The sequence below is a fragment of the Canis aureus genome, chromosome 24 (assembly GCF_053574225.1).
Source record: "Canis aureus isolate CA01 chromosome 24, VMU_Caureus_v.1.0, whole genome shotgun sequence".
NCBI classification, from domain to species: Eukaryota; Metazoa; Chordata; class Mammalia; order Carnivora; family Canidae; genus Canis; species Canis aureus.
In genome coordinates this window covers 35,421,894-35,436,619 of record NC_135634.1, presented here as the reverse complement: position 1 = coordinate 35,436,619, position 14,726 = coordinate 35,421,894, and the positions used below count along the sequence as shown (strand labels likewise).

The following is a 14,726-nucleotide window of genomic DNA, read 5'->3' as shown; positions in this document are numbered from 1 at the left end:
AATCCACATCTCTGGGTCAAGTATCACCCAGTAACCTACCTACCATTCCTTGTGCTTTTTTTTTTTTTAAAGGTTTCATTTAGGGATCCCTGGGTGGCGCAGCGGTTTGGCGCCTGCCTTTGGCCCAGGGCGCGATCCTGGAGACTCGGGATCGAATCCCACATCGGGCTCCCGGTGCATGGAGCCTGCTTCTCCCTCTGCCTGTGTCTCTGCCTCTCTCTCTCTCTCTGTGACTATCATAAGTAAATAAATAAAAATTAAAAAAAAAATAAAGGTTTCATTTATTTATTCATGAGAGATACACAGAGAGAGAGAGAGGCAAAGACATGGGCAGAGGGAGAAGCAAGCTCCATGCAGGGAGCCGGATGTGGGATCCTGTAGGCCCTGGGCTGAAGACGGTGCTAAACCACTGAGCCACCCGGGCTGCCCTCCCTGTGCTTTTGAAATGCAAATGTCTCCTGGGGGTAAACCATCTGAACACTAAGACAGTAGTATGAATCCATTTGTCTGCTTTTTCCCTGTGAAGGCCTGAATAGCACGAATGCTCTGAGAATCCGGTTCACTGGGAGGGCTCTTGCCATAACTCCACCAAGGTTAGCCTGAAGGGCTCACCTATAACCAAAACTCAGGGATAGAAGCCAGGCTGTCAAATAGATACTTTAAAAAAAAAAATCTTTGTGCCAACCTTTTTTTTTTTTTTACTTGCCCTTCCTCTCTGTCCCCCTGTCATTTCTTATCACCAAGACCCAGGGTCTCTATAGGGTGCATTTGGTTAAGCTGATTCCCCCCGCCCCCCGCCCCCTCAGAGAAGGGGGGCAGGGTTTCAGCTTTGCTGAAAAGCTGAGGCAGCTCCACAGCCTGCCAGCAGTCACCCAGAGCTGGCCATGATTCTCTTGCTGGGGGTAATGCCTGGAGGAGACCCAGCAAGGATATAATGAGGGAATCCATCTGGAAGGGGAGCTCCTGAGTTCTGGATCTGGGGGAAAGGCAAGGACAGCCTCCTGGTGGGGAACCCCACATTCCCTGCCCATCCCAATCCTTCCTGAGGTCCCATCTTGGGCCTTGGCTGCTGGAGGCTGCAACACCCAGCAGACACAGGATGTTTCCATGGGCCAGCACCCCTGAGGAGCCTCTGGCCAGTTAGCTGAACTTCTGGTTTGCTCAGCTCATTTGTTTCTTTTACCTCTTGGCAAGGTTAAAGTAATACCTTCTGGATCGTTTTGATCACTTTTGAACAAGTCGTAGGGACAGGTTTTCGTTTTTCTTCACAGCAGCGTTGCAATTGGTTTTTGGTTTTTTTGTTGTTTTTTTTTGTTTTTGTTTTTGTTTTTGTTTGAGAGACAGAGAGAGCACGAGTGGTGGGAGGGGTAGAGAGAGAGGGAGACAGAGAATCCTAAGCTGGCTCCGCCCTCAGCGTGGAGCCCAGCATGGGGCTCCATCTCACAGCCCTGAGATAATGACCTGAGCTGAAACCGAGAACCTGACACTTAACTGCCTGAGCCACCCAGGCGCCCCAACAGCAACATTTTAAAGACTGTTCTGTTTGTTTCTGCCACGACTCCCTGCCGCTGCAGCTAGCAAGGTCCGAGGCCGATAGAGGGGCCCCTTCCCTGGCAGAGAGATGGAGGGTCAGCAGCACATAGGCCAGCACCGGGAAAGGCCAAGGGGCAGGGAGGAGGGGAATGGAGACCCAGAGGGGCCTCCCCCAGGAAACAAATGGGTCTCCTCTTTGTATCCTGGTGGAATTGCTGCAAATCTTAAAACAGTTAAGCAAAATCAGCAAGTTGATGTTGGGTGAGTGGGCCTCGAGCCACAGAGTGGGCCCTGGGAGGGTGGGTGCTGGGAGGCCAGGGATAAGGTCCGTGCCCCCCCGCCCTGGTCACACCTTGGGGTGCTGCCAGCCCAGTGTCTGGAAACCACAAGCTGCCCCACACAGCAGGCAGCACCAAGGCACCATGCAGGCCTCTGTCCTGTTCGGCGGTTTTGCCAAAGCCTTGCATCAGGGCACAGAAGGCAAATTTATTCGATTTGTGAGCGGCACAAAGCTGATTAATAGCAATGATCAAATTGTTCATTGATTAAAACTAACAGATGACCAAATCAGCCTGGAAAAGGATCTGGACAAGCCTGAGATAAATAAATCGAAAATTGAATTTAGTAAGAACACACTTTAGAACCGTGCCCTCTTCTTGCAGTGCCCTTCCTGCTCATGGGGTGCCTCCCCTGGGGCACGTTCTGTCTCCATCCTCAGGGTTGGGGCATTTCCCGGTCAACCTCGCAAGACCTGAGGGCACAGAGCGGAGGGGCAGGCGGCTCTGCACGGAGTAGGGAGCCCGATGTGGGGCTCAATCCCCTGACCCTGAGATCATGACCTGAACTGAAATTGAGAGTCATACACTTACTGACTGAGCCATCCAGGCACCACCGAAACCTAGGTTCTGATCTCTGTTTTTGTCAATCTACTCAGGCTTATCTCAGGGGTAGGTAAGGTATTACTCTGGAAGAGCTTTTCTCTTAACTGTGTTTTCCTACTGCTTGTCCCTAGACATAGAATTCCTCTTTTCTAGATTAATAATGCCAGGTATTAAAGCCCGACTTTAAAAATTCCCTTTCAGGGGGATCTCTGGTGGTTTAGCACCTGCCTTCGGCCCATGGCATGATCCTGGAGTTCTGGGATCGAGTCCTGCATTGGAGTCCTTGCATGGAGCCTGCTTCTCCCTCTGCTTGTGTCTCTGCCTCTCTCTCTCTCTCTCTCTCTCTCTCTGTCTCTTGTGAATAAATAAAATCTTTTTTAAAAATTAAAATTAAAAAATAAATAAATAAAAATTCCCTTTTAGACTCTATACATCCATGAGACGAGTGGCTTGTCTGGGGGCACTCTTGGTGAAGTGAAAAGCCTGAGCTAAACAGCATTTTTGGGGAGGGGAGCCCTAGCATAAGAGTTACTGACCCCTCCTCGGGGCTCCGGTGTGTCCATAACGTGTTCTCAGTTGGTGATGATCTTTTACCAATGGCAATCTTCAGCAGTAATAAAGATAAATCTCCCCTTTTATGCGGTGATGGTTTACAATCAGACATTTCCTACCAAATAACCTTAGTGTGGCGAGTTCGTGTTTCTCATACTGGGGGTCTGCTGGTGTATTCTAGGAAGTCCCGAGAATGGCTGGGCCAAAGACCAAATTGCAGCTGCCCCTCCCCACAAGTTCATAGGCCCACTCTCAGCCCCCAGAGTGATGGCATTATGAAGTGGGGCCTCCAGGAGGTGCCTTCCACTATGCCCGAGCTAGCAAGAAGACGGCCATCTATGCATCAGGAAGTAGGTTCTTACCAGACATGGAAGTGGTGGACACCTCCAGAAGGATGAGCTATAAATTTCTGCTGTTTATGAGGTGCCCTGCACTGGCATTTTGTTAGAACAGCCCAAGTGGACTAAGATAGCCCCCCCTTTGCTGGAGTTTGAGAGGCTTCTAGCCCCTGGAGGAAGATCAGCAGTCAGAGGTGGGTGGGGAAAGAGTGTTGGGTGTGGAGTCAGATAAGGGGGTGCTGAACCCTGGCTTTGCCACTCGTAAGGTGTGTAAGCACAGTGGACAGGTTGTTTAACCTCTGGGGACTCCTCATAAGCAATATGAGGATGATAATACACACCTCAGAGCTCTCTCCCAGAGCTCTCAGGGGGCTCATGGTACACAGGCCACCAGGCCACCAGTGTGCAGAGGTCAGCAGGGCAGAGCCTAGGGCAGCTGGGGCCCAGGCCGGTCCCACCACCAGTGACCATACACATATGTCACTAAGTGTCCCTCAGTGAACGGTGGGAAGCACAGAGAGCCTCTGTAATGGGGCCTTATCATGGCCTGGCCCAGCTGGCCTCCCCACCTCCCGGGGACTTGATCTTTTGCCGACCAGAGTAAAATGGCAGCCCACCCTCTGGAAGGTTCCACTCAGCCCAGTGCCTAGAGGATTGGAGCCCACATGTGAGCAGCAGCCACGTTCCCTCCTTCTCCCACACAAAACTTCACCCCGAATTATTTCACCAGAGTTTCAAAAATGTACCAATAGGAACAAAATGTGTATTATCTTTTTTGGCGGGAAAGTGCTTCAACTACCTAACTTTTCAAGGGAAAACATGTATTTATCTTTCTAAAAGAACATTGGTAAGAATTCATACGTACACAGGGAGACAGAGTGAGAGAGATCTTCCCTCCTCTCTCACTTCTGATGGCTTCAGCAGGATGCCAGCCTCCGTGGCCACCAAACAGGCAGAGGGGGTTGGCAGCCATGTGGCCCCGGCGGCCCTCGGGAGGAGCCCTGAGTCCAGGACAGTCAGGCCTGGCTTTTCTAACTGACAGTTGCTGAGGAGAGAGCTGAACTCTGAGGCAGGCAGGGAGGAGCTCATGTCCTCAGAAGGGAAAAAACCCGCCCCTGATGCCCAGCCTCTTCTCTAGACAACACCCAGGGGCCACACTCCCTAAAAGGCCCACCTGCCCCACACTCCTGGGGCCTCGTTGCCGGAAAGCAAACAACCGCCCCTCACACAGGGGGCGTCCAGTCCCACATCCCCTGTCAACTGCCGCTGTTCTTTAAAATGCCACTTTGCTGAGGGTAGGGAGCAGTCGGGGCTGTGGGGAGGGATGGTCCCTCAGAGGCCTGGCAGGGTACAAGCAGGAGCTGACCACGTCCATATACTGTCTGGGCCTGGGAAAGCACCATCTGGAAGGCAGGAGCCCACCTCAGGGTCTTTCCTTAGCGCCCTAGACCATCTTTCCATCTAGGGGGTCTCCAAAGCTCGCTCCCTTTCTGCCTGTCCACAGAGGCTCCCTGGCTCTGCAGACACCCCAACCTGAGACCTCAACCCCTTTTGGACCTTACTTGCAGAGGACAGCATCGGTGTCAGACAGGGCCTCGTACAAACACATGTCGCCTTCGTCCTCGTCTCTGGTGACCACCATCGTGAGACCCAGAAACAGGGCTGCCGTGGCCAGCTTCATTGTCCAGTCCATGGACACCTGCAACAGAAGGACGGTTAGAGCTGCCGGGCCCTCTGCAGGGGGCGCCCTCCTCGCCCTGCGCGTGCCCACCCCAGGGCCCCACCAGGAGGAACGGAGACCTCTCGTAAGCAGAGGGAGGACGGCGGGGAGCTGCCTGGGCCCCAGCAGCCAATCTGCCACCCGGACACAGATACCTTGGGAGGATCTGGGCCTGCTCCAAGCCGGACTCAGTTTGCAGTCCTGGCCGAGGCCCCTCCTCCGTCGGAGCAGGGCTTTGCCGGCCACTAATCCCCGCTGAGAAGCAGGAGGACTTATATAAGCCTCCCGCCCGGCTCCTCATCCTGTCCCTGCCACTTGCCCCGTGTGTGGCCCGCTGGCCATGGGCCAACCTGCTCTTTGGCTTCAAGGCAAGCCCTGGGAAGCTGGTGACCCCAGGCTTTGGGCTGGGTGGGGGTGGGGGGGCGGGTTCTGGGGTGCTTGCAAGAGCAAGACCTTGGTCGCCCTCCTAGGAGCAGAGGTTTGGCTGGGCTGTGCCCCTCAGACAGCTCTGCATCTCCTGCCCACAATTCCTGAGCCACCTGCCTTGACAGCCTTGGGGCTGACGGATGGTAGGTAGGTGGTTGGACGCAGTGACCCTGTGGAGGAGAGGCTGCTGCACTTAGGGCGCCCCAGCCCCGAGGCCAGCTCCAAAGGGCCAGCTGAGGACAGAAGGGCTCCTCTGACTGCACCTTGCCGCAGTGCTGAACTCAGCACTCTCCCAAAATAATAGTCTCTGGAGAAGACACCAGCAGGGCTGCTGGGGAACGGGGCAGCTTGTGCGGTGCTGGGTGCCGGGTGCAGGTGCTGGCTGGGAGGAAGGGGGGTAGCAGCCTGCAGGAAGTTGTGTGTGGGACTCTGACTGGAACAGGAGAGGGCAGGAGAAGATCAGAGGCACTTCTCCCACGGCCTTTCCACTTGATCTGCGCTCCGTCTTCTCTGAGATGGGGTGTGGGGGTGTGCTGGGGGACGTTCCACCAGCCGGGAACCGAGGACTCCAGGCTTCTGCTCTGAGCCACTCCAGGCTGCTGGGGGTGGGGGGGTTGGTTGGTGGAGGGGGGGGTGGCGATGCCCCACCAGGACGCACCACTTCTCGTCTTCAAAAACAAGTAAAATGCCCCCGTCACTCTTGTGCCTTGCTGAGGAAGATGAGATCATAGCCATAAAGTATATGCAGCTCGAGCTTTAGAGAAACTATTTCTAGCATAGCTTGCTTTTCAGCTGAATTCCTGCTTCCAGGATCCCGACTTCAAGCAAAAAGCCCTTCTTTGGGGCTACAAATTAAACACACTTCTCAATAATTAGAGTCCCTGTATGATGAGCCGACCCCCCCCCCCCGCCCCCCCAGAGGACTCATTCCTAAGATCATTCCCCTTTTGGAAGTGCCTCCTGGTAGCCTCCTCACAAGATGGCTGTGAGAATGGAACCAAACAAACTATATAAGGTCTTCAGTGCACAAATGGCCCTCCTCTAGGGATTGCTCATTCATGTGGAGTACTCTTCCATAGGTCCATCCATTTTTTCATTCATTCATTCATTCATTCATTCATTTGCACTCCATCTTGCCACTGGGTACTGAGCACCTCCCATGTGCCAGGCCCTGGGCCTGCTCCATCATATAGGGTCAGCATGGTCCCTGTTCTTGCAGAGCTCACTGGATAGCCAGAGCCACAAAGACAACGCTGCCAGCATTGGTATTGGCGTTGGTATTCCAAGGCCAAGAGACTCTTGTTTTCAAACTGGCAGCCACTAGAGAACCAAAACTTTCTGAATGCCAACAGCTCTTAGCACCGAAAAATGGCTGTCTAGACAGTCTCCGGCATAGGGTGGTTCTTGCTGAGCCCACTCATTCAGCAATTCTTCTTTACTCAGGATGAGCCAAGCTTTTATTATTGAATCCTCTTGCTATGATCCTCTGACGTAAGTAAGTACTATTATGATCCCATTTTACAGAGGAGGAAACTGAGGTACACAGAGGTTTGCTAACCTGGACCCTGGTCACATGGATTGTAAGTGGCCAACCTGGGATTTGAACCCATGCCATCTGCCTCCAGACTCTGCTCCTTGACCACTCTCTTCTATTGCCCCCTCTTGGAGCTTTGCTGCACCCTGTCTTCCCCCCTCTATTCCCTTTGTTCTTGGAAGGAAGCCCAGAATCTCCCACTTGGCCCATAATGTCTGCATGATCTGGCTCTTCCTGCTTCTCGAGCTGTGACTCTCTACTCTTCGCTGCTGCTGCTCAAGGTTGAACTCCAGCTCAAGCCTCAAGCTCCTTCCTGCCGCAGGGCCTTTGCCTTCCTATGCACCGCCCTCACTTCCCACCCCTTTTTGGTGGGTAGCTGAAATGTCATTTCTTCAGAGAAACGTCCTGACCCCCAGGTTCCATTAGATTCCTGTTAGACAGAATCATAGCTCCTTAGTCCTTTCCTTGTTCTTATATGCTTGTAATGCATTATTTTGTAACTATTTGCTCAGATATTAGCTATAGTTCCCCCACCCCCATTCTACAAGTTCCTTGTCCTGTAGGCTGTACGGCATCTGTGTCCAGCATCCCAAGCACAGTTCCTGGCGTGTCTAGATGCTTAATAAACTACCCTGTGAATGCCTGACAAACCTGCCACCTCTGTTTCTGATAGTCCTATTTTCACGTAATAGCTCCTAACTCCATAAGCATCAGCAGGAAGTAACCACTCAGGTTGGCCCCTGGCCCTGGGTCCCTTTTGCTTATTTATCTAACCTTCTCTGGCTTGTTTTCGTACAGAGAGATCTGACACAGAGTGCAGTGGTTCTTGGCATTTTCGAATCTGATCTTTCTCTTGGGGATTCACAGGACTTCACTTCATACGCAGAGTCCAAGATCTGGGAACCACATTCAAGCCCAGGAGGGCACAGCATCCCCTTCCCATTACCAGCCTCTTTTACTCGATTGCCTTATTTCTGGAAACTCCTATCTCTAGATCCTGAGGTAGCCACCCTGGGAGCCCCCTTCTTTTCCTCTGATCATCTGGGCTGTGACCACATCCCAGTACGATCAGGTAGGCTGAGCCTGTTGGTTTCCTGAGATGCTTCAGTCCCTCCAAAACCCAGGATCTGTTGGGCCAGGGCTCCTGGAACTCTTGACTTCTCTTCTATCCCTCCAGACCTCTGTGCCTGACACCTCCCCCATCACTACCGAGGTGTCACCTTTCTTTATCCAGACAGATGCTCATGCTTTCCCTCCCTCCTAAACCTTTTCACCACGTATGCCTCTGGAATCTGAATTTATGGCGACCACGTTCCCCCTCACTGTTTTCCTTTACTCTACATTTAAAAAATTGAGACTTACACACCATAAAAGTCACCCTTTTAACATGTACAATTCAGTGATTTTTTAGTATTGAAATCACTAAAGGTTATGCAACCCTCACAAAGTTATGCAACCATCATCACTGACTAATTCCAGAACATTTTAATCACCCCCAAAGAAGCCCCAAAGCAGAACTCATTAACAGTTACTCCCCATTCCTACCTCTCCCAGTCCTTAGGAGCCACTAATCTACTCTCTATCTTTGTAGATTTGGCTATTCTGGGTGTTTCATATAAATGGAATCATACTGCAGTTGACCCTTGAACAACATGGAGATTAAGGATGTCAATCCCCGTGCAGTTGAAAATCTGTGCGTAACTTTTAAATCCTCCCAGATTTAACTACTAATAACCTACTGTTGCCTGGTATCATGACCTGAGCCCAAGGCAGGTGCTTAATTGACTGAGCCACCCAGGCACCCCAGTCTTTTTATTTTCTTGATGGTGTGGTTTGATGCACAAAAGGTTAACTTCAATGGACTCCATAGAACTTCAATGAAGTCCAATTTATCTATTTCTTCTTTTGCTGTCTATGTTTTTGGTGTCATATTCAAGAAATTATTGCCAAATCCAATGACATGAAGCTTTTCCTCTGTTTCCTTTTCCTCTATGTTTCCTCTATGTTTCCAATCTTATATATATATCATTGATCCATTGTGGGTTAACTTTTTTGAAGATTTATTTATTTATTTTAGAGAAGGAGAGAAAGAGATCACAAGCAGGGGGAGGGGTTGGGGGAGAGAATCTCCAAGCAGACTCACCAGAGTGGAGACCCTGACACGGGGCTCAATCTCACAACCCATGAGATCATGACCTGAGCAGAAACCAAAAGTCAGAGGCTTAATCAACTCAGCTACCCAGGCGCCCCCATTGTGAGTTAATTTTTATAAGTTGTGTTAGGCAAGGATCCATTTTTATTCTTTTTCATGTAACTATCCAGTTGTTCCAACATCATTTGGTGAAAAGATTGCTTTCCCCATTGATACCACTTCACCTCTACCTCTTGCCATAACCAGAATCTCCCTGACTCTTGAGAAGCTGCTTCTCCTGAAGTTCTTCAAAGTGTGAATGCTCAGTCTCCCACCCCCAACATGATTCAGGGTTGGGAGGTAAGGTTGACTAGCACCCCATTCCCCATTGCTGCTTCTCTACCATGACTCCTCAGCCCTCTTGTCAAAATCTACATTTCATGAGGCTTACTCCATCTATCACTCCTTGCTCACTGAAGACATTGGTACTTGGCATGGAAACTTTCCCTTGTTCTAAGTCTTGACATCAACCCAGGGGTAAATCCATATGCATGGAGACGCTGCTTCCAACACTTCTCCTCCTTCCTCTCTAGCCTCTTTTCTTTTATTTTTTTAAAAGATTTTATTTATTTATTCATGAGAGACACACAGAGAGGCAGAGACATAGGCAGGGGAGAAGCAGGCCTTCCATTTGGAGCTTGATATAGGACTAGATCCCAGGACCCTATGATCACGACCTGAGCCAAAGGCAGAGGCTCAAGCAGTGAGCCAGGTGCCCCTCTAGCCTCTTTTCTGATGGCAACTTCTTGGACACTGTCATCACTAAAAACCATTCCATTCCTGAAATCTTACATTTAAATCTTTAAGCAGCTATTCTCTTAACCTCTCCTTCCTTTGCTCTCACTTCATTACTCCCACTGCATCTCATTCTGAACTCCAATCCCGTGACCACTGTCTTTTCTCCTTACCTATTCTGATTTCCTTCTCTCTGATGCCTAGTTTCCTATGGATCTTTACTTCCACTCTTCACTTGCCACCATCCTCAATTCCTTCCTCCTTATCCTCATGTTGTGGCTGTTGGGCATAAGTCCAATTTTGAAGCACTCTCCCTGCTCCACTGGGTACACTTGCTGCTCTCCCCTCCCACTTATCTTCCCCTGAGAAGCAAGGGATGGGGAAAGTTATTGTGCTAAGTCAAAGAAGCCTGTCACAAAAGACCATATAGTATGATTCCTTTTATATGAAACGTCCAGAATAGGAAAATATATAGGGACATAAAATTGATTCATGGTCACTGAGGGCTGGGGGGTGGGTGGATGAGTGAACAGGGCAGATGGGGGTGATCACTAAAAGGTATGGGGTTTCTTTTGGAGGTGATGAAAATGTTTTAACATTGTGGTGATGGTTGTACATATCTGTAATTATACTTAAAAACACTGAATTTTATACTTTAAAAGCCATTAAATTGTGCATATTTAAATTATGCCATCCAATGTGGTGAACTGTGTGGTATGTGAAACATATCTCAAAGCTGTTTAAAAAAAAAAAAACAGTCCAGGTAACATCAGGAAAATGATGGACTGGGAGGCTCATGCACTCTAAACCCAACCCAAACCAAACAACCAACAAAACAAACAAACAAAAACCCTTCACAGCTGGCTGAGTTAGGAGCTCTGGATAATAGTGAAGGATTGAGCTCAACCAAGTGAATGCTAACTCAAGAAAAAGTTGCCTTCAAATTGGTAAGAAATTTCTTGGCATTTTCACGTGTCTCTCACCCCACACCCTCCCAAGCATAGTTAAGTCTTGGTTTAGAGGAAACTGAAGCCCAGTTACTGGTTTCCTCTCTCAAATCAGAGGGAGCCAAGTAGACCGTATTACAGTATTCCAATCTGTCTAGGAGTTGTCTGAAGGACTGGTCTCTATTTTGTCTAACTCAGGTCTCAGGGAAAATAAGGAGTAGGTTGCTTATGAGAGCTGCAGGGAGACTACAGACCTGCAGATACTTGGGGCAAGAATTTATGGATAGAGACAGATAAAAGATAATATAGGATCCAAAGAGAAGCTAGGGTGAGATTCTTGGGGAAATTCAGACATCTAAAAGAAGTTGTGTAAATGAGGGAATTGAGAAAGCTACATTCAGGTCCAGGAAACATGCTTAGAAAAGACCAGAGAAGATCTTAAGTTCTGATCTTGTGCTGATCTTTGGGCCCAGGGCATGCTCAGCTAATTAGTAAATGTCTTCTTTGGCACACAGCCAGTCTGCAAAAACTAGGAAAGGTGGTTGTTTCTTTCAAATACTCAATTTTCAGCAACAACAAAAAATCACAAATAATAAAAAAAAACATAGCCATTCAAAGGAATAAAATAAGTTGACATAAACTGTCCCTGAGGATGTTCACACATCAGATTTGTTAAAGACCTTAAGATAACTGTCTTCAATATATTCAAAGAGCTAAAGGAAAACATGAGTGAAGAGCTAAAGAAAATCTTGGGGCACCTGGGTGGCTCAATTGGTTAAGTGTCTGCCTTTAGCTTAGGTCATGATCCTAAGGTCCTGGGATTGAGCCCTCAATGGGGCTTCCTGCTCAGCAGGGAACCTGCTTCTCTCTCTCTCTGTCTCTGTCTCTCTCTCTTTCTCTCCAATAAATAAATAAATAATCGAAAAAAAAGAACTAAGGAAAACACTATATGACCAAATCAGAATATCAACAAAGTATAAAAATTATGAAAAGGAGCAAAATAAATTCTAGAGCTCAAAAATGAAATAACTGCAATGATAAATTTACTAAAGGGATTCAATAGCACATTTGAGCAAGGAGAAAAAAAAGAATTGATGAATTTGAAGATAGGAACATTGAGATTATTGAATCTAGGAGCAGAAGCAAAAAGAAAAAAGATGAAAAAAAATGAACAGAGCTTAAGAGATCCATAGGATGCCATCAAGTAGACCAATATATGCATTATGAGAGTTTGAGAAGGTAAAACAGAGCCGGGGGCAGAAAGAACATTTGAAAAAATAATGGCCAAAAACGTCCCAAATTTGATGAAATACATGGATCTGCAAATGCAAAAAGCTCAAGAAATGCCAAGTAGAATAAACTTAAAGACACTTATACCAGGATCCCTGGGTGGCTCAGCGGTTTGGCGCCTGCCTTCAGCCCAGGGCCTGATCCTGGAGACCTGGGATCGAGTCCCACATCGGGTTCCCTGCATGGAGCCTGCTTCTTCCTCTGCCTGTGTCTCTGCCTCTCTCTCTGTGTGTCTCTCATGAATAAATAAATACAATCTTAAAAAAAAAAAAAGGCACTCATACGAAGACACATAATGGAACTGTTGAAAGACAAAAAAATGGAATCTTGAAAGCAGCAAGAGAAAAGGGACTTGACATATACAAGATATCCTCTGTAAGACAGCTGATTTTTTTAAATGATATTTTAGTGTTTTTTAAAAAGATTTTATTTATTTATTTGAGAGAGAGAGAAAGAGAGAGAATGAGCTGGGGGGGAAGGGCAGAGGGAGAGGGAGAAGCAGACTACTCGCTGATTGCAAAGCCGGATGTAGGGCTGGGTCCCAGGACTCTGAGATCATGACCTGAGCCAAAGGCAGCCACTTAACCAACTGAGCCATCCAGTCGCCCCCTGACAGTCGAGTTACAGAAGAAACTTTGGAGCCTGGTGCATTGGGAAAATATATAGTTGACCTTCAAACAGCAGGGAGGTTAGGTGCAGTGACCCCCATGCAGTAAAAAATTTGCATATAAATACTTTGACTTCCCCAAAACTTATGTACTAATAACCTACTGTCGACTGGAACCCTTACTGATAACATAAACAATTGGTTAATGAATATTTTGTACATTATCTATATTACATATTGTATTCTTACAATAAAGTAAGCTAGAGAAAAGAAAATATTATTTTTATTTTTTTTAAAGATTTTACTTATTTCTTCATAGAGACAGACAGAGAGAGGCAGAGACACGGGGAGAGGAAGAAGCAGGGACCCTAATGCAGGACTCTATCCCAAGACCCTGGGATCACAACCTGAGCCAAAGGCAGACGCTCAACCGCTGAGCCACCCAGGTGCCCCCTCCCCAAAATCATAAAGAAGAGAAAAAAAATCAACAAATAAGTAGATCAAATCTATGTTGTTCAAGGGTTAACTGTATTTAAAATTTTTAAAGAAAAAACTGTCTATATCCAGCAAAACTGTCCTTCAAGAATGAGGGAGATATTAAGACATTCCCAGACAAACAAAAACTGAGTGAGAGTTCATTGCCACTAGAGATTTCCTGCAAGAAAGTCTTTCAGGTTGAAATGAAAGGACAGCAGACAGTAACCTGATGTTAGATGAAGATATAAAGATCTCAGGTAGAGGTAAATATATAGGTAAACATAAAAGCCAGTATTACTACAGTTTTTCTTTGAAACTCCACTTTTTTTTAAAAGTAGGATTTAAAAGTAATTCCAAATCTTTGCTAGTGTACAGATATATAAAGATATAATTTGTGACATCAATTACATAAAGTAGGGGAGTGTAGCTATATAGGAGTAGAGTTCTTACATGCAATTGAAATTAAGTTGGTATCAATTCAAATTAGATCATAGTACTTTTAGGATGTTTTATGTGATGCTCATGATACCCACAAAATATACCTACATAACATACACAAAAAGAAGTTAGAAGGGAGTAAAAACATGTTGCTACAAACTCTTTCAAAAGGTTAAAGTGGAGGGAACACTTCCTAAGTCATTTTGTGAGGCTAACATTACCCTGATACCAAAACTAGAGAAAGACACTATAAAAAAGGAAAATTAAAGACCAATACTCTTCATGAATATTGATGTAAAAATCCTGGCAAACCACATCCAGAAGCATATTAACAGGATTATATAACATGACCAAGTAAGATTTATTCCTGGAACATAAGAATGGTTCAACATAAGAACATCAACAAATATAATACACCACATTGACAGAATGAAGGGAAAAAACCCACATGATTATCTCCCTCGATGCAGAAAAAGCATTTGACAAAACTTAACAACTTTCTTGATGAAAAAACACTCAACAAACTAGGAAGAGAAGGAAACATCCTCAATATGATAAAGGCCATGTATGAAATACTCATAGCTAATATCATACACAAAAACTTTCCTCAAAGACCAAGAACAAGACAAATGTATTAGTTTGCCAGGGCTGTCATAGAAAACACCACAGACTGGTGGCTTAAGCAACAGGAACTTGCTTTTCTCACAATGAGGAGTTACTACTTAATGGTTACAGATTTTATGTTGGGGTAATAAATGTCTTGAAATACATAGAATGATAAATGCTCAACATTGTGACTGTAATGCCACTGAATTGTACTCTTAAAAGAGTTAAAATGGTAAATTTTATGCATATTTTAGCACACACACATACCCCATGCCCATCCAAGGAACTAGTGGTCTATAGAGCCCACTTTGGAAACACTGACCTCATCCATTCTCCTCACTGTATAGACCACTTGATCAGCCTGTGTAGACTACTTTCCATACTCTCAACTGGCTCTGCTTTCTCCCACCCTAAGGCCTTTGTACAAGCTGTTCTCTCTGCAAAGAGAGCC

The 14,726-nt window shown here is 46.9% G+C and overlaps 1 protein-coding gene across 10 annotated transcripts in view; it reads right to left on the bottom strand.

Annotated features, from left to right (window-relative positions):
* PEBP4 (phosphatidylethanolamine binding protein 4) overlaps window positions 1-14,726 on the bottom strand; it is a 247,070-nt gene that overhangs the window by 194,363 nt on the left and 37,981 nt on the right. For 6 of the 10 annotated variants that reach the window (XM_077868849.1, XM_077868846.1, XM_077868850.1 and 3 more), the window contains one exon: window positions 4,867-5,003. In XM_077868849.1, coding sequence (XP_077724975.1) covers window positions 4,867-4,997 — 131 coding nt within the window. In that variant the 5' untranslated portion in view covers window positions 4,998-5,003. Of the gene's footprint in view, window positions 1-4,866; window positions 5,004-5,088; window positions 5,307-9,127; window positions 9,181-14,726 lie in introns of those variants that run through there. The other 4 variants (XM_077868847.1, XM_077868851.1, XM_077868844.1 and 1 more) reach the window with 4 other exon arrangements.